General features: G+C 42.3%; 1 protein-coding gene across 1 annotated transcript in view; it reads left to right on the forward strand.

Moving 5' to 3' along the window:
* Nucleotides 1-19,566, forward strand: part of LOC119409233 (DNA-binding protein SATB1) — a 72,011-nt gene that overhangs the window by 39,242 nt on the left and 13,203 nt on the right. The window contains exons 9-10 of the mRNA XM_037676078.1: nt 1,271-1,342; nt 2,030-2,185. Of these exons, the coding sequence (XP_037532006.1) occupies nt 1,271-1,342; nt 2,030-2,185 (228 nt within the window). The remainder of the gene's footprint in view (nt 1-1,270; nt 1,343-2,029; nt 2,186-19,566) is intronic.

Below are 19,566 nucleotides of genomic sequence, written 5' to 3' on the forward strand. Positions count from 1 at the left end.
ACAGTAGATCTCCAGTGTTAACAGTGAGGACAGACAGTAGATCTCCATGTTAACAGTGAGGACAGACAGTAGATCTCCATGTTAACAGTGAGGACAGACAGTAGATCTCCAGGTTAACAGTGAGGACAGACAGTAGATCTCCAGTGTTAACAGTGAGGACAGACAGTAGATCTCCAGGTTAACAGTGAGGACTGACAGTAGATCTCCAGGTTAACAGTGAGGACTGACAGTAGATCTCCATGTTAACAGTGAGGACAAACATCTCAGAGCTTCTTCTTTGGTTCTTCTATTGAAACTTTACCCAGAATGCTGTTGACACATCAGCCCTGTGGCTCGAGGCCTTTTGTACTTCACCCATGTGGCTTCTTCTCGCTGATATTCATCATATAGAGCTGTTTCCACACAAGGCGGTTCTCACAAACAAGCACAGACACACGTTCGCTCGCTGCACACAAACCTGGCCATCTGCCAGCCTCTCCTATGGAGCAATGCGGTGTGAATTTACGCACATAAATCAGCCAAGGTGGCAATTGAGCCAGAGACAGAGGAGGCTTTTTATTGGCCTCGTAAAAACAGATGCAGAGGTATGTTTCTCTCATGTGCGCTGATGGGTCGGTACCCCCCCCCCCCCCCCCTCCTTCAAAGCCAGTCCTTGCACGTCTTGGTCTCGACAATTTGTTTGACACGGCGTCGTCCTGCTCAGACTGACAAGCTGCTCGCTTCACTCTGTTGTAAAATAAGATAAAAGACCCCCGAACGCTCTGACGTTCCAGTTTCACCACAAATTTTAGGATTCTGAGATTGTTGCTAACAGACGACGCTCGTATTAAGCGTCTAGACAAATGTGCAAATATATATGTTTTTTGATCCCAGGCTCTTACCGGGTCGGAGTCGGTCGCTGTTGGTGTTATTATCGTTTATCTGAATGCCATTTAGTTGCACTCATCCCAGCCCCGTTTATGTCTCCTTTCAAACAGCCTCGTATGGAATGATTCATATGCTAATGGTTCTTGGGTAATGCTTTTATTAGGATGCTTGTTACCTTGTCAAAGGATTTTTGTCAAGATGCAACAAGCCGCTGATTAAAAATGATTTGATTTCACTTTACTTGCATTTGCCTTTTAATCACCAACTCAACATAAGAATACCATTTCATACAACACATCTGAGTGTTTTTGAGCAAAGTAACACTCCAGTTCTGTGCGTGGGTGTAATCTACACTGTGTGTGTGAGCCTGATCAAACATGGTTGTGTTGTTTTTATGTTGCAGCCGCGAAGGGAAGACTGTAACAGCCTGAGACCCGAGGACTGGAATCCCCGGATCCCCGTGGGCATCTCACCTGTGAGCAGATTCACCCTCTCACCTGCAACACCCTCTCACTCAGAGGCAAACCATCTCATGAACCACTGCATGGACTTTAGAGAAACATTCAGAGATCGCTCAATGGTGGCTGTACCTCTGTCAGTTTGAGATTTTGAGATAAAGCCAAAAGTAGTAGTAGATGAGCATCACTCCAGCTCATCCTCTGAGCACTGAGTCAGGCCCATCTCATAAACCACTGTAAAGGTTTCAGAAAGTAACTATTGTAAATGTACAGTTAATACAATTCAAGATGGCTGCCACAGCTACCTTATCCTGAACAAACATAGATGTACCTCATATATGACCGGCATTTAGCTAACATTTAGCTTTGTAGTAGCTGAGAGTCCTACACAACACGCACTCTGAGCACAAACAGGTCATGCAGGATATCATAATGTTACACAATGTTGCTTTGAAGATTTGATGAAAAGACAAACGATCTCTTCTAAAACTCATGTGAAAGGCAGTGGGCGATACGCACTCCTTGAAGGAATCCAAGGTCTTTAGCTTGGTAAAATGGTCAGTAGCTCACTTCAGACACTTTTAGCTGATCAGAGCATAAACATCTACAGATGCAAGTTATTTTAATGGAATGCAGAGTCTGTCAAAAAACAATCTCTCAGTGGAAACCGTTCAAACTTTTCTTCATCTTTTGCTCTTTTAAAGGTGAAACCGTCGCCTCTGCCAAGTGAGTGGAACGGCAAGACGGAGAACTGCATCCTGAACATCAACTCCAACATCTACGATGAGATCCAGCAGGAGATGAAGCGGGCCAAAGTGTCCCAGGCTCTGTTCGCAAAGGTGGCTGCTTCCAAGAGCCAGGTACCACAACACTCACCGACTGAGCATCTTGAACACACAGTTTGTTTTGTACATAAAGGTTCTGACTGATGGTGGTCTTCCAGTACCCCACAAACTCTTAATTGTCAACTTTTTGCAGTGAAATTATATTTAACTAAAGGAGTTCAAAACTTCATATATTATTATACAAACATCTTTGATCTAAAGTCATGGTTCTCAAACTGTGGTACAAGTACCACTGGTGGTACTGAGTATTCCTCTAGTGCAGGGGTGTCAAACCCACTTACTAAAGAGGCCAAAATTAAAACCTTTTTCAAACTAAGGGCCGGTTTCAGAATCTACAATAGTTCAAGTTAGATACCCAACTTTTTTTCTTGGTAGCAGGTTCCTCAACAAGAGTTTGATTGGTCTCATTTGACGTTCTCTGTTGCTCTTTTGACATCATAACCAAAGATTAATGAAAAACATAAATTTATAAAACGTATTTTACATTTAAAATGACATCTTGGGGGCCAGATAAGATGTCAACAAGGGCCACATTTGGCCCCCGGGCCTTGAGTTTGACACACATGCTCTAGTGGTACACAAAATACATTTTAGTATCCAGTGTTTATATGTCAAATAAGTAATTAACCATCATAAATTAAACTGTTCTGTAAAACTAAAATTAAGAGACTGTGACAGATGAGGGGTTCAAGCAAGCTGGAATCAGCATCAAATGGAAGCTAAAGAAATGAACGCTAGGCACCAAATGACTTTACTGAAAGATGCTGAGGAAGCTGAAACAGAGGTATTAAAGCTACAAGAAACAAAACACTAGTTAGAAACTAAAAAAGTTAAAATATTTTTTTTAAAAGCTGGCTAAAAACTGCAGAGGTTTAGCTAAAAGTAGTAAATGGTTAGCTAAAAGTAGCAAAAAGCAACAGAAAACCTCTACAAGCAACAAAAAGAATAGCTATAACATAAAAAATAGCATAACTAGCTTTAGCTAAAAGTATTTAATGTTAGCTAGAAGTTAAATTTATCAAAACGCTAGCTAAAAGCAGCAATATACAAACTAAAAGCAAAAGAAAACATGGCTAAAGCAACAAAAAGGCTAGCTAGAAGCTTAAAGTAGCATAATTGTAACATAAAGTTAAAAGTATGACATGTTGGCTAGAAGCTAAAATGATCAAAAGGCCTGCTAACAGTAACAGAACGGTAGCTGAAAGCAGCATATACAGCTAGCTAAAAGTACGAAAACAATAAAACTTAAAGTAGCATTAAAAAACAAAAACAGTTTGAAATGAATCAGATTTGAAAGAGAACTGACGACATCTCAACGTGTTCTAATGAGGAAATTACGTGTAACGTGTGTGTATAAGTACATGTAAACTGGAATATTTTTTAAATGTTCTGACAAAGACGAGGACGGTGAGGCTTCGGTGTGTGTCCTGTAGCCAGCTGGATTTGATGAAGGGGTAAAGCTGAGCTAAAGAAGCTGGTTTGGTTTGTAGGTTCGAGTTAGACGTGCAGGTAAACTGGTCAGTTTGCTTGTTTCTGTTAAATAATCTGAATCTGAGTAAAAACTTGTGCACTTGTACTTCTGAGTTTATCTGTTTTAATAGTGGCACTTATTAAGAAGTTTGAGAACCACTGACCTAAAGCAGTAACCATTGTTTGGGTCCAAATAAGCTAATCCTTGACCTTACGTGACCTTTTTAAACACATTCAGATCACACAGTTACAACAGCTATGTTAAAAATTACTTGTAACTCGTTGAGTTTATAGAAATATGACACAAAAAGGAGCTAAAACTTTGAGTTAAATAAGTAAAACGTATACAGACCTGACTAACAGCGGTGAGTCATCAGCGTAATGTTTTATATCCTCTTTATTGTGGGTTTGGAGTTCAGCGGCTGACGCTGTTTCAACACCAAACAAACCTGTTTATATGAGCTTTGTTCAGTCAGATGATGAGGGCCCCCGTCATCTTCTCACACAGAGCAGGCCTGTGTGTGCTGGAAACAACTGGAGGAGAACACACACCACCAGTTTAACTTTTTATTAAAGCAATTAAAGCATCGAGGACGTGGTATTTAAGGTTTTCATGAGTCTGTCGCAGGCAGACTTGGAAAGATTTCCACAATTGTGCCTGATGAGGAGGACGGGTGGAGAAACGGATCACCAAGGGCGGAATAATCTCGAAATATCTGCAAAGGCTTTATTTTTTTCTTGCTGATTAGGATGATTATACCCCCAGATAGCTTTGTTTTACCAAATTGCAGTTTGATGCACAAACCACTGTTTTTGTTCAAGAGTTCAAAGACTCCTTGGAATGACGGAGAAAGAGAAAAGGGGGGAGTGCGAGTCTTCCCAAATGACAGCTTGTCTGGGAATGGTTTCCACTGTGCCTTCTCCACCTCCCTCCCGTTCCTCCGTCTTGCCCTTCTACCTCTGCCTTTCCCCAGATTTCTGTCTCTTTCACGTTCGGTTCGTGGCAGGCGGGTGTGAATGTGAATTGAGCTGCAGATAAGAAGTGTGCTAATTATGCCTCTGAAAAGGGGCCTGTGAGAGCACTTATCTCTGCCTCTATCTCGTAATGGGCGCTTCCCGGGCAGCTGGTCTCCCCCCCGCCTCACCAGCCGCCATCGCCACAGCTACCAGCACCTCCGGACCAGTCAGAGCTCCAACCAGAACCTCAGAGTCTGCAGCTTCATTTCAGTGTCGCTGGCACAGTCTTTAGGAGTCCCACGTATTTTACCTAAAACATCTAAAACAAGGCAGTGAATTCAGTTTGAATTTCACTGATTTCAGTAGAATTCATGAGTCCGTGGAGCAACTGCTTTACATTTATAACCGTTAAAATCATTAAAAAACAAACGCAAAGTAAAATATTCCAACATCAGGTGCTTGAACGGTTCTGCTTTTATATATTAAAACGTTTAATGTTTCAGCTTCTTGAAAATTATTTATTGCTGTTTTTTTCTGCACTAAATAAATTTCATATAAACTCAAGAAATTGCAGATTACCGGTGTGTAAATGCTGAACAAGCCACATGTTTAGTTTATTTTTTGAATATGTAAACAACAACAAAAAATAAAGCGGCATGAAGCATAATGTCAAACTTTTTTGTTTTACATAACCAAGGGAGTGGGTAGAAGTATACATGATCTTGCATTTATTAAATGTATAATCCATACATTTAACAACTAAACCTATATTTAATAGTTAACCCATCAATATAGTATTTATTTAAGTTAACTAATGTAAACAAACTATTATTATTTATTTAACTTCACAAAAAACCTAGCATGAATAACAAAAACACCAACAATAATTGAATAATAATATTCTATATTATATCCAGCAATAATCATATTTAGACAGATAAATATTTAGATATTTATAGGTTTGTATGATAATTTGAACAGTTTTATGTTTGGACATTGTTTAAGTTCAGGTTTCAGATTATTCCACAGTTTGACTCCACTTCATGATGCACAAGTTTTTTTTTCTAGTAGTTCTGAATTTGCACATTTTAAACTAATTCTCTTAACTTATAAATTTGCTCCTTAGTCTTAAACAGGTTTTGAATGTTTTCTGGTAATTTTTTATTTTTGGCTTTGTAAAGAATTAGAGCTGTCTGTAGTTTAACTGTCAATGAACTTTAATAATTTAGATTTAACAAATAGTGTATATCCCACCTTATGGATTATTCTTATTGCTCTTTGTTGCAGTATTAATGCCTGTAGTGTAGTTTTGTAATTATTGCCCCAGATTTCTGCACAATAACTTAAATAAGGTAAGATTAGTGAACAGTAGAGTATATGTGATGCTTTTTGTTCTGTGACCGATGTTGTGTAAAAGTAAAAAATAAAAGTTCAAAGTTCAACGTAGCAAGAAGCGAGCTAAAAAATGATTGTGGCTAAGGGCTAGCGAAAAGTTAAAACGAGCAAAATGCTAGCTAGAAGCTAAAAGTAGCATAAGAAGACAAAGCTTCATTATTTTGAAGCAAAGTTTAAAGAGAACAATGTTGAAGAAATCAGTGTTTCAATGGAGAAATATCCAAAGGTCAGCATTTTGAAATTATAAAAGTTATAAAAAACAAACGTCAAAGCACTCAACTCCCTAATGAGCTGAACGTTTGGATGTAGAACGGCTAAAATAGCACGATGAACATAAATATTGCAAGGACGTATATTTTTTTTAAAAAAGTATTTAAACCGTGTGAACACTAAATCAGCGTTTACACGTTTTTGTTTTATGAACCAAAGCACTTCCTGTTCCTGTATGAAAGATGTTAACGGTTGCCATATAAAAAAAACACGTAATAATATTCATTTGACCAAAAATAACAGTTCATTCGTACAACATATTTTAACTACAGATCCGTAAGAAGTCGCAGGTTTTAAGGCACAGAAACGACCTTCCATTCATGCTCAAAAAATGGGTAATTTCCTGCAGAATTAATATCTGGGGAGGCAAAACAAGTGAGTAATTAGCACCGAGTCTCTGTTTAACCCTGCTAGACGCTGCTGCTGAGGTTGCCAGCTCATCTCTACTCGCTCACGTTAAAAAGAAAAAAGGCGAGAAGTCATAGCTTCGTGTTGCTGGAGGATTTTTATTTTTTCAGATTTGAGGCGTTCATTTTTTACATAAAAAAAAGTCACTGGGTTTGTGTAATGGTTTACAACGTTCATCATCATCTCCTGAAGCTCAGGTGAGGAGGTGCTTGCTGCCTTGTGAGGTAAAAATACTCCCCTCCAACGCCTGAATAAAGAGTCCTGGCAGCAGAGAGCGGTGGGAACGTGGTTGGTGATGAGGATGGAGGATGGGCTCGACTGGCATGGTGCCCATATGGGGTCCAGGGAAATAATGGTTGGGGGGAGGGTGACGAAGAGGCCTCATCACCAAAGCTGGCACTGTCCTGTCAGCTCAGTGGATGCTTTAAACTCTGCTCAGGGGTTCCCAGCATGCTCTGCAACATCAGATGACCAGGATAATGTTAGTGCTGTGTGCACGGGGGGAGTTCTGTGTGCACGGGGGGAGTTCTGTGTGCACAAGGATGGTTTATGCTGAATTGAAAAGAACATTTGAGAGGATATGAAATGTATAAAATCGAGACAGAAAGCTACTGGGTTCTTTTTTTTTTCCATCTCCTGAGTCGCAGTAATCAGTAAACTGATTGGTGCACGCTCCGCCAAGTGTGTGCACGCTGTATATGGGTGTGTGCCTTCCTTGCATCAAATATAGGTTTGTGTGCGCGCAGGTCTAGTGTTTGTGTGCACGTCGGCGTGTGAGTGTGTTTGTTTCTGGAAAGCAGCCATTCTGTTCTCTCTCAGGGCTCGTAACCACAGCAGGCCTCTGCCAGACCCTAACTACACCCCCCACCGCACGCACGCACACACACACACACACACACACACACGCATCCTTCTCTCTTTCACATATTCATCGTTGCATTTCAATCACTCTTTTACTGCCACATATTCACAGTAGTAACTACAGAGCAGTGAATCTAACCCTGAGCCACATTACTTTATCAGATTAATGCTTCTGACTCACTTCAAGCCCGAGTATTTATATGTATTTATATATATTTATATATTTTTGGTAATTCTTGCATCCAATCTGATTTACTAGGAGAGATCTTGTGTTTACTCTTTGATCCAATCGGAGTCATTATTCATGATTTGTTCCTGTACGGTTGAAATGCTCCGTCTCCGTTTAGCTTCAGGAGATGTCAGACTTGGAGAAAACAACGGCTCCTGGTTCAAGTCCAGCCTCGGTTCTGCCAGAAGTAGCACGGTTTTCCCAAACAGCCTTTTTTCATTTCAGCCTGCAGAAGCTGTGATCTGAGTGAGTTCATGTCGACGTTACCACGGGTCCTGTCAGGCTGCAGAGCTTTGTTTTCGTTTGTGTTAGCAGGGGAATGCTATCCTGGCAGAAAGAGCGGCTAATAATCAGCTGAGCGATGATTGGCTCGCCGCAGGTCGGTGTGGGGCGGACCGGGGGCGGACCGGGGGCATTCCTCTGACACGACTTTATGTCCAAACATCCCGACACTTCCTGAGAGGAGCCGAATCAGAGCGCCTGCTGTCACGAAACAAGCACCCTGGGAGCTTTGCGCACCGCGGGGCTCAAAGCCCTCTGACTCCTCAATGACCAGAAGATCACCGTCAAACCACAAACACCCCTCCTACCCCCCCCCCCCCCACACACACACACACACACACATCGCCGTCATCCTCTCTACGTCTCTAACACTCACTCATTCTCTCCTGGAAGAGGCTACGCTAATTAGCCAGGCTCTAATGAGACAGAATGGCACTGATCTGGTCCGCCGCTGCGCCACCGGAGGAGGGAGGGGGTGCGGTAGGAGCAGGGGGCTGGTGAGGTGGGGGGGAGGAGATAGAGCGAGGAGGGGAGGGTGGTGTGTGCCATCTGTCACCCTGCATCTGCCTGGCACGGCAGTCCCTGGAGTCAAGGAGGGTGGAGGGAACGTTTGGTTTGTGGTGGGTGAGTCGGTGCCACGGTGGTCCTGGAGGTGGGCGGGGGCAGGTGGGGGGAGGCGGCAACACTGATAAGAGAGAGATGTAAACACTTCCTGCACAAATCCCTGGTTTTCTGAAACAGTCTTGACTCTTTTGACTTTTTTTTTCTGATTTCAGCACGTGACACGCACACACACACACACACACACACACACACACACACACACACACACACGCTGCGTGCATCACTCTGCTACATCCAGTGGGGGCTTAACAAGAGGGGCAGATGGGTGACCTTTTCAGTGCCTGCTCAGATGTTTGTCAGTGAGGAGCCACTCTGCGTCAGGATGTTCAGAGTTGAGCTCCGTGTGAAGATTCATGTTGGAACAAAAGACGTCGAGATGTTTACAGTCGGGCTGGGGGAGGAAACCCAAAACCAATATTACAATAGTTTGAAGCCTTATTACACTCTTATCTGTATTTTAAACCCTTCTTTTATCGCTGTATTAATGTTTAATTCAACACTATCTTCTAGTGCAGCGGTGAACTCGTCCCTCGTTCCCTCACAGGGATTAAAAACAAACTTTACAGCCGTCCTCTCGTATAATCCAACAGCAGAACTGACATTTAATCAGCCCAGCCCCAGAACAAAAAACAAGATGTAGTCTTAACATCAGGACGTGATTTGATGACGACAAACAAGAAAATGAATCACAAACACAACAAATAATTAAACACATACACCAAAACTGTGTTAAATGACCAGATTTATAACAGCAGCCTATAAAATAACATAAAAACACAAGTAAACATGAAGTTTAAAATAAATACAGCACATTGTGAAAAGTTTAATAAAATGACGTTTGACGGTTGCTCCAAATGTTCTGCGACAGGCTAGGCTACGTGAAAACATGAATGATGCTTAGCTTAAATATTTCATCTCATGACACGAGGTTCAGCCTCTGACTCGCCGATCAAAAATGGCCGTCCTCCGATTCTTTTGTCCAGTAATCTCCTCTTAGCGTGGCGCCTGACCGTTGTTTTTAGTTGTCGTGTTAGCAGCATGGCTAACTGTCTCATGAGTCCGAGTCATCGTGCAGCGCGCACCAACAGTTTCCTGAGACGACGTCATTGACACATATTGGGTAAATACAGCAGCTTTCAGAAAGTCCAGAGTATTTCTATAAACTTCCTAAACCACGGAGGCCAAGATCCCTCCTCGGTAAAGAGCCGAGCCAATCCCAGGGATTAAGCTGTGTTTGCTTAAAGTTTTCCTCGTTAATCCAAGTCTCTCACAGATAAAAGATCCAACACTGCTAGAGTCTAATTTCCTCGTTTCAAACATGAAAACGGAGCCGGGCGCAGTTTTCTGAACGGGGCAGGGGGAGGAGGCGGGGCTCTGCCAGGGTTTTCAGGATGGGGGCGGAGTCAGCTCTGATGTGTTTGAAGAAGCTGAGAAAAGCTGAACTAGAAAATCAGATGCTGATGGCTAAAAATTCTTTTTTTTTATTTAATATTTGCAGTATAGGAATTTCTTACCTTTTATATCCCAGTTTGAAAGTTGCGTAAAAGATGAGTTCAGATATGGATTTATTTTTATATTTCGTTTTCCAAGTTCGTCTTTGTGCTCTCCAGCATCCCGTCTCAGTTTCTGACGGACGGTTTCTCTGCACCCCTCTGTTGCTCTGAAATTAAACGGATCAGAGCAAGCAAATCAAAGCCCCCGGGGATGGAAAAAGGGCCGTGACTGTTTATTAATTGATTTATTTATTTATCTCCAGTGCCTGCTTGGTTATTAGGTTGCCATGGGAAACAGGCAAGGCCAGATCCCCTCCATTATTAAAGACACAATTTCTTGATCTGGAGACCCAGCTGTCTGAATAATTAATTTAGCCAATGAGTTATCTTGCAAACGGTGAGTCTCCCCTCCCTCCTCCCCCCTGAAATGAGCCTTTCTCTTATTGTTTAATGGACAGAGGAATTCCCACCGGTCTGTTCTTTTTCCTCCGCTGCCTGTTCAGTTGTACAGTCCTCCTCTTAGAAGGAGCGCAGGGTCTTCACTGAGCATGCTCGGAGCACTTTGTGTCTCTCTCACCATCTCTCTCACTTACGCCTTACTTGCCACCTCTCACCCCATCTGTCTCCAACTGCACAGTTCACTCACTCCTCTTCACCCACCTCCTACCCTGCAGTCTAAACTGGGAGTCTGCCCCGTCTGTCAGGATCCGTTTTCTGCACATGACTCACGGCTTGTTTACAGAACTCACTCTCATTCCTGTAACAGGCAAAGGGTTGTGCTCGCTTTGTCTTCCCTGCAAACGTTAGCTAGCTAACCCACTCCCACTGTCTCCACTCCTCTGACAGACCACACAGGGCTTGTTCTGAGGCCCATTCCCGCTAATCTGATCAGGCAGGCAAATACGCCGGGAAAAGCGCTTTAATGATCCCCCTAATTACCTCAAGTCAATACCAACTGTATTATTAGACTCGGGGAAAATATTCCATTAGGGTGCCCCCCGTGGGAGTCCCCCCTGTGCGTGCTGATGTCACGCGCCGCGCGCCCCCTACGCTTGTAATTAATTTTATTTACACACGCAGGAATGCACAAGGTCGCACCTGCAGCCCGGAGCCGCCCGACTCGGCCCGCCTAATCAGATCTGTCATAATTACCATTCTGCATGCTTCTGACACACGCTGGGAAATATTTCAATTTAACTACAGCCACTAGCTCCGGCAGATGCAGTCTGAGAGGGAGAGTGTGTGCAAGAGTGTGTGCATGTGGAGTGTGAGTGCGAGGGAATTACACGGGGAAACATTAGGACCCATCCAAGTCCTCATCCTGCTCATGTGCACTTGGTTTCTCTCACATTACCTGTTCCTCATGTGTTTCGTAACCTCTGTCCTGTTTATTTTTACATGACTCCATCCACATACAGCTTCTGTTTAAACCCAGCTTAACCCTTTGAGGGCGGGTGATGCATCAATATTTCCTGATAAGTCTGAGGCACTGAACGCACCGTCTAAAAACCCGAGTCTCGGCTTTCTCGTTGTCTTTCTTGCTACGTCCAGCGTCGCTCAGAACCGGAGTTACGATCCTACGAGTAAGGGTTGCACTGCAGCATCTTGTAGGAGAGCAGGAAGCTGTTGAAGCTGTTCTAAGAGCAGTGACGAAGATGATGATCAATTTAAGGCTTTGATTCTTCTGAAGAAGACTGTTACAACAAGGGCATTGACCCATTTGAAGACCAGTGGTTAGTTTAGTGATAAAACTGTGAAGGATTACGAGTTGACAATCTGCCAAAGCAAACGGGTCATAGGATCTTCTGTAGGACACTTTCTGTCTGTAGGTTTTGTGGTGACGCAGTTTTCCCCTCAACCAAATCACATTAGTGACTATTCTGCTTAATGCTCACCCAGTAAAGCTGTCATAACCAACTGCAATCAGTGGGGATGCACGATATTGGGTTTTTGGCCGATATGCCGATATGTTAACTTATCTGGTCGATAACGGATTCCATCCATCCATTTTCTTCTGCTTATCTGGGGTCGGGTCGCGGGGGTAGCAGCCTAAGTAGGGAGGCCCAGACTTCCCTCTCCCCAGCCACTTGGTCCAGCTCCTCCAGGGGAATCCTGAGGCGTTCCCAGGCCAGCTGAGAAACATAGTCCCTCCAGCGTGTCCTGGGTCTTCCTCTGGGTCTCCTCCCGGTGAGACGCGTCTGGAACACCTCACCAGGGAGGCGTCCAGGAGGCATCCTAACCAGATGCCCGAGCCACCTCAACTGGCTCCTCTCAATAACGGATACCGATATTTTTAATATACGTTCCTTTGTCAGAACATAGCCCTCTTATTTAGGCTCGTAGAGCTGGTGACATATATTCAGTAACAGCCACATGATCTGTAGAGCACTTTAACTTATATTAAATTAAAAGTGTTAAATGTTATTTATTAGCATTAGTCACCTGTGATGCTGTCTCACCTGTGGAGGCTTGTTCCAGGTTCCTATAGCTGCAGTGTGGATCCTCTGCACTCCTGTGCATGAAGGACAGACTTTTTAAGTTCAAAGTTTTGTCTATCCATCGTGCCGTGAGACTAATCATGCTAACGGGGCTAACACGACGTCCAAATGTCTGTGTTAAAACTCACCCAGGTGCTATCGGCTGTTAGCTTCTCAATGACGTCGGAAATGACGGCTTGTAACTCGGGCAAGCCTACGTTGGAAAAATATCTGACTGGGGACGATGTAGCGAGGCTCAACGTCGTCCAAAAATCTTCAGAATCCGACATCCTCAACGAAAAATAAAACTTCCACACCGCCGACTTTTTGACTTCTTCCTCTACGCCGTGATCAGATCAGGTAGGCGCGCGTGACGTCATCACGTTGTGCTGGCGCTGCAGGCGTTGTCGTCACTGGGTTGTCGTACAAAAACAGCGTCTTTTACATCGGTGAGTTACTTTGATGGAATGTCCGATATTTAACTTTAACGCTAATATCAGCCGATACATACCGATAATATCGTGCATCCCTAGCAATCATGGCTGAGGATTCCTCCTTAAAACTGGAGCAGAAAACTGACACTGAAACCAAAACAAGGAGATAAGTCCAAGTTATCCCCCCTCCTCTGGTCTCATCACCCCCCTCCTACGTGTTGCTCCGACCTGTTGGTCACTTTGCGGTAGCTGAGGAGGAAATCCCCCCAAACGTTTATCCTTGTTAATAAAGACAGAGGGTTGGTTGTACTTTTTATCCTGCAGACAACAGTCGGTCCAGTTTCTCTGTCAAGTTATCGTTCGCAACAAGCTACAAGAATTAGCACATTAGCAGCTGAAATACATTCAGCTACAGAAGACTAGCTACTGATGCTAATAACAGCTAATTAACTGCCAACATCAGCTGCAAAAAGCAAAGCAGCAGAGTAGTTTACAGGTTAATTTATTTTATAATTATCAACAAATTATATATATAAATAAAACAGCCCTTTTTCTTGGGTGTTGTAGAAGACACTATACTGGAATTGAGCTTAAAATTTAAGTTATCCTTCATAGTTACAATTAAAAATTTAGTCTTGATCCTAAATAATATAAATGTTCTGAATACAAATCGCATATGGATTTAGCAGAAAACGGACACATTTAAATGCTCTAAATGTAAGATATATGTAGTTTTTCTCATTTAGGGCCATGTTTTCATATACAACAATAGTTTGATTGTGCTGATTTTATCACTATTACATTTTTGGATTGCGTCGCCGTTATTGTCCATTTAAAGTTAGGTAAAAGCAGAATGAAAAATACTAATTTTAAAACGAAATGTCACGTTTGGCACTCATTTGACATTTATCTACTATTCTGCTTACATTTCCACTACTTCTGTAAAGCTAAGGCTTTAAGGTAAATTCATTTCAACACAAGTAAAGGATTTATTTGACAAGAAATATAAGAAATCTGTTTTTTGCGTATTTGCTCTAACCCAAACAGTGAGAGTAAATGAGTGAAATGATGTTAAAGTACCCAGAGGGTTCAAGAAGGGCATCACAGTTTTCAGCCATTTCCAGAGAAACACTTTGATTAATTTGTTGACTCTCCATTAAAGTTCCTGTTCGGAGCTCAAGATAAATTACAACAAAGTCACTTTCTTATTGCTCTGAAAAGGCGAGTGCATAAAAAGAAACTTCTATCAACTTTCTTTTAGGTTGAATATTTAGTTTCATTAGTATCTGAGGCAAACTTGTAGACCAATTAAATAACTTATTTAACTGACACAGACAATTTGCAGGTTCTCTGCCGTTTCAATCTCTAATTCAATAAGATCAGTCATGATTTATCAGCTTAATTATCCTTTGATATTAGCAATTAAACCCCAGCTTTGAATTAAATCTCAATCAAGCTCTTATAATTGATGAAATCAGACTGCATGTAGGTGTGTGTGTGTGTTGGTAATGGAGCCGCGGTGTTTTTTTTGTTGTTGTTTGTCTGTAGTTCGTCCTCGGTGTGTTTGTTATCTCGTGTGCATTCAGCCTCCATCTGCCTCATCACATCTGAATGGAAAAGATTATAAACAAGAAGTGAGTTTGTGGTGGGAGCGCCGCGTTTAAACACTCAAACGCTGGCTGTGCAGGCGGCGGCGCTCAAACCCAAATATCAACCCACCACCGGGCTAAACCAGATTACGGCGCAATTTCAACAACATTAGGATTTGAAACAAAGAGTACTAAAGCTCCGCCGGTGACTCGTTTTTCAATCATTCTGTGAATTCACCAAAATATCGCCTCAGATTTTAATGAAACTCTCAGGACGTGATCACTGGATAAACCTCTAAATGGGATTAATTTGTAGAGTCGATACCATTCAAGATGGCCGCCACAGCCACGTGGATTTATCAAACTGAGAAATGACTAAAACTCAGTTTTACTCGTACTGAGCTTAAATTTGATGCGGTAGTAGCTGAGAGTCGTCCACAAAACATACTCTGAGCGCTGACTGAACATGTGTTTTTAAAGCTTTATCATTACCTGTTGGAATAAACTGTGTCTCTGTGTTAGCAAAATATCTCATGAACCACTGGAAAGATCCTAATGAAACTGTCGGAGTAAACCAGTGAGGAACACTCGGGGCCTTCAGCACCTTCAGAGAAGGCCTATAAAATTCAGCACGTCAAAATTACTGCTAATTTCTCTTACCTTCTGTAAACTATGTTGCGGTTAAGCGATAAAAGTTTTTAATTCATAAAAATACAGTTATCCAAACGGATTATTTAAAATTTGTGTTTCCAGGCAGAAACATGTGTGAAGGTTTCTTGTTAGGACTTCAATGCCAGAAGAGAAGGCCGAGGGTCAGGCAGAGGCTCTGCAGGATGAGTTTAACCGACAGGAAAACTAACCCATCAGAATGTTGATATTAAATTAAATTCAATTTAAAAAATACTTTATTAATCCCAAAAGGAAATTAAATGTTGTTGTAACTCATCATCCTGGTTTCATTAGAGTTCTTCTAGATGCTGATGGCTGTGGGCAGGAAGGATCTCTTGTCTTTTTATATATATATATATATATATATATATGTATGTATGTATGTATATATGTATATATATATATATATATATATATATATGTATGTATGTATGTATATATGTGTATGTATGTATGTATGTATGTATGTATGTATATATATATATATATATATATATATGCGCAGGTGTTTATTTATTTTGACCACATGGAAACTTGTGATGCCATAGATCGTAACCAAAACTCCACCCTAAAAGTTGCTCTAAAAATATGAGGGTAAAAAAAAATCCACTTCAGGTTTACGTTCATCATTTTCATTATTACCGATGTGTTTTGTTTCATTACATAATGGAATTATACAGAAACAGTGAGCCTTGTTTGTTGGTGTTAAAGTTTAGTCGGAAATTACATGTTGCATGTAAAAGACTAGGTGAGCAGCATTGCATGCTGGGTAATCTTGAGATGGAAATGGGTGGATTTTTCAGGTTGTGTAGTTGGGATGTGTTGTTCCTGTCGGTTTTTCTGTTAAAAGCTGGGTTGGCGTTAACGTTCAGGTTATTGGTGATGATGAAAACGACACCGTGAGTCCGACGTTGGACCCGATGGATAAAATGGAGGACAGTGATGCAATCAGACGCCGTCTCCGTGGCGTTTTTACATTTATCACATAGCTACAATATGTTCTCGTAACAGAAGGCTCTTATAGTTACGCTTCGCCACTGGAGTAAACATTGGCCAATTCAACATGGCCGCCACAGCTAACAGCAGCCCAGATGTGGTAAAGATCCTTTTATAGCTTAACTCTGACGTGAAAGGCGATGTGCATGCCTTCAAGCGCCGCTAGGTCTTTAGTTTATGAAATAAAATATGCTCCATTTCCATTTTCAGCTCGTGGTGAACCAAACCAACATCCGAGCCTTGAAACAGTGTTGCTGTTTAATTTGTTTGTATGGAATCAGGAGCATTTTGTCTGCTAACTGCTGCATTAGTCCTGCAACACAAGTGCACTGTGGGGAACTCCCACGTTCTTCCATTGTTTCAATGTCGTGTGCAGCTGCAGCGGGAAAAAACAACAACTGTGGGTTACAACAAAAAAACACAAGTGTAACCACACAGATGTTTAATGTGCTCCATTTTTGATGGAATGGTCATTTGCCTTTGGTTATTCTTTTTGCTCCATCTGCCTCTGTTTGCCTGCTCAGAAAAAAAATCCCCAAACATTTTATTAGTTGTGCAGCCGTGACGTAAATGGCCTCGCACAACCAGCCCGCATTGTTTCTGAGCGCTCACACACACACACAGAGAGAGGCCTGCTTCCTGCACGGTCACGTCTTTACCCTCACAATGTGTCGCGTTAGCTGTCAATCTGTTAGCGATGACAGCTCGCTCATTGTATCTGCAGAGGTCACGACCTCGTTCAGGGAACGCTCGCTGGTTTGGCTCCTTCGTGCCGCAGCTCGAGCTGAGATTTACCGTTTGGCACGAAGGATTCAGACGGGCGAAAATCTCCTAAAGCTCCGCAACTGTCGCGAAGGAGGAGCGCGACACAATCTGGCAACCGCATTTTAGAAATCTGTCCCTCAAACGAGCGATCAGAGTCACGGCGTGGGAGTTTTAGAGTCGCGAACGTTAAGTTTCAGATGATTCGAACGATTGGTTTTAATCCTTAAAACACAGAAACATGGTAAATAAACCCCCTCACCTATTTCTGTAGCTGAAACTTCGAATGCTCAGTTTATTTATTTCATAATTTACATCTTTTTGAAGGCTCAGGCTTAACATTTGAGGGAAATTCAGATGGTGAGATTGTGAAAAATTATGCAGAAAAAAAAGCTAATTAAAGCCAGAAATCGACTTCTTGTGAATATTTGTCTACATTTTAAACAAAAGTAAATTTATTTTACTTCTAAAGGACATTTTTGTCTCATCGAGGAACATTGTTTTCACCTGTGTTTGCACTGTTAGCAAAATATCTCATTAACTACTGGACAGACTAATGAAACTCTAAAACAAATGATCAGCTGTTCATATAAAACTTTTGGAATCAACCCATTTTAAAATTCACAGCTAAACTTCAGTTAATTTTACAGACACTGAGCTGAAGTCTGGTGTGGTGGTAGTTGAGAGTTGTTCTTAACAAATACTTTGAGCACCTACTGACCTTGCGACGACTTATCAATGGGAACAACGATCTTTATGCTCAAATTTACAGATAAAAAAGTTTCACCTCTCACTTTAGCGTGTGGAGCGTCGAACGCAACGTAAACGAGATGACGAGCGATCAGCTGTTTGGTTTTTAGGAAATAAACACGAGCAGAACTCACCGGCCCGTCTGACCCAAGTTACCTGAAACCTTCTGAGCTTTGAAACCAGAAAATGGAAAATAAACTAAACTGAACGGGAGATATTTCAGATTTTGTTTGATTCATTTCAGATTTAAGTGTAAACCTTTGGAGCTGATGAGAATAATGATGCTGAAAACTTCTGGATTTACATTAAATCACAGTTTTATCTTTTTCTGTTCCCTCTTTTACTTCTCATGGTTGGACCAACCCGTAGAGTGGAATAAAAGCACAAGGACCTACAAGCTGAACTTTGTGAGGACATAAAAAAAGAGATGCGTTGTTTATTTAATTTTTATTTTTATATCATTTGGTCACCATCTCTAGTCAGTTGTGTTTAGTTGAAGCCACCGAGCCCGACCCTTTAGTCCCTCCTGATCCCAAACCCGTCCTGCAGAGTTCCTCTGCTCATTTGCATGAAGAGTCTCGCTCTCGTCCTGAAATGTGCAGTCAATTACTGCTTATTGTTGCAGGAGATTCACATATGCCCGAGCATCAGGAACATCTCAAAGCTCTGCTGTCGTCAGCAGATGGGCGTCCACCATGGCGTAATGTATTTACAGCTCCCCCTCCACTGTAGGTCGAACGTGCACGCTCGGGGACAGAGAAACAGGTTTGAACGTCTCGTGTTATCGGCTGCATTTATCTGCATCGTGTTGTCTGCGAGAGCTGGACGTGGGCCAAGTTCAAGGAGGAGGAAAGACAGAGGAGCTTTGTCTTCCCAGCTACTTTTAGCTCCCAGACAGAGGAGAGGTTCGACTGCCTCCCCCTCCAACCAGGCTGCCTCAACAACCATCACAATCTGTACCTCGTTCTTTAGTTTTAATTCTGACCCGTCGTCCTGGCCCGTTTTCAGTCCCAGATTCTGCTCCGTGCACTAAAACGAGGACATTATCTCTGATCACGAGCAAAAACTCCAGTGGCAAATTGATGGACATCTGTTGGCTTATTTTATTTGTTTTCACGGTGGACGAGGTCAGCTCGATGGGGCTGATAACGAGCAAATGAGATTAGGGGGAAGGTGTTGGTCCGGGCTGCGTGGCAGACTTGCCTGCCTGTCTGTCTGCCTGCCTGTCTGTCTGCCTGCCTGTGTGTCTCGCAGCAGAGCCTTTTTTAAAATGGGTTCATGTTGGGGGTGTTGCAGCAGATTTATTTCGGGTGGTGAATACCAGACTGTCCTCTGACAGAGCCCGCCTGTCCTCTCATTGGCAGCTTGTGACTCCGGGACGCTCTGCATCGCTCAGCCGGAGGAATCTCTGAGATGAATTCGGCTATTGTGCAACAAGAAAAACATTTTCATCCAAACACCAAATTCTATTTATACCAATAAACTATATATACACTGTATATATGAAACCAAATAATTATTGAGTAGTAGGAAATAGGAGGAGGTGGACTCCAGCGTGGAAGTTAGTAACTAGATCAAAGCTAAAAGAACACCGTTAAATGCTCAAAGAAGCAGGACACTAGCTAAAAGAAGCAGGACACTAGCTAAAAGAAGCAGGACACTAGCTAAAAGCCAAAAGAAGCCGGACACTAGCTAAAAGAAGCAGGACACTAGCTAAAAGAAGCAGGACA

This window comes from Nematolebias whitei, chromosome 5 (genome assembly GCF_014905685.2).
Source record: "Nematolebias whitei isolate Nwh7 chromosome 5, NemWhi1, whole genome shotgun sequence".
Taxonomy (NCBI): Eukaryota; Metazoa; Chordata; class Actinopteri; order Cyprinodontiformes; family Rivulidae; genus Nematolebias; species Nematolebias whitei.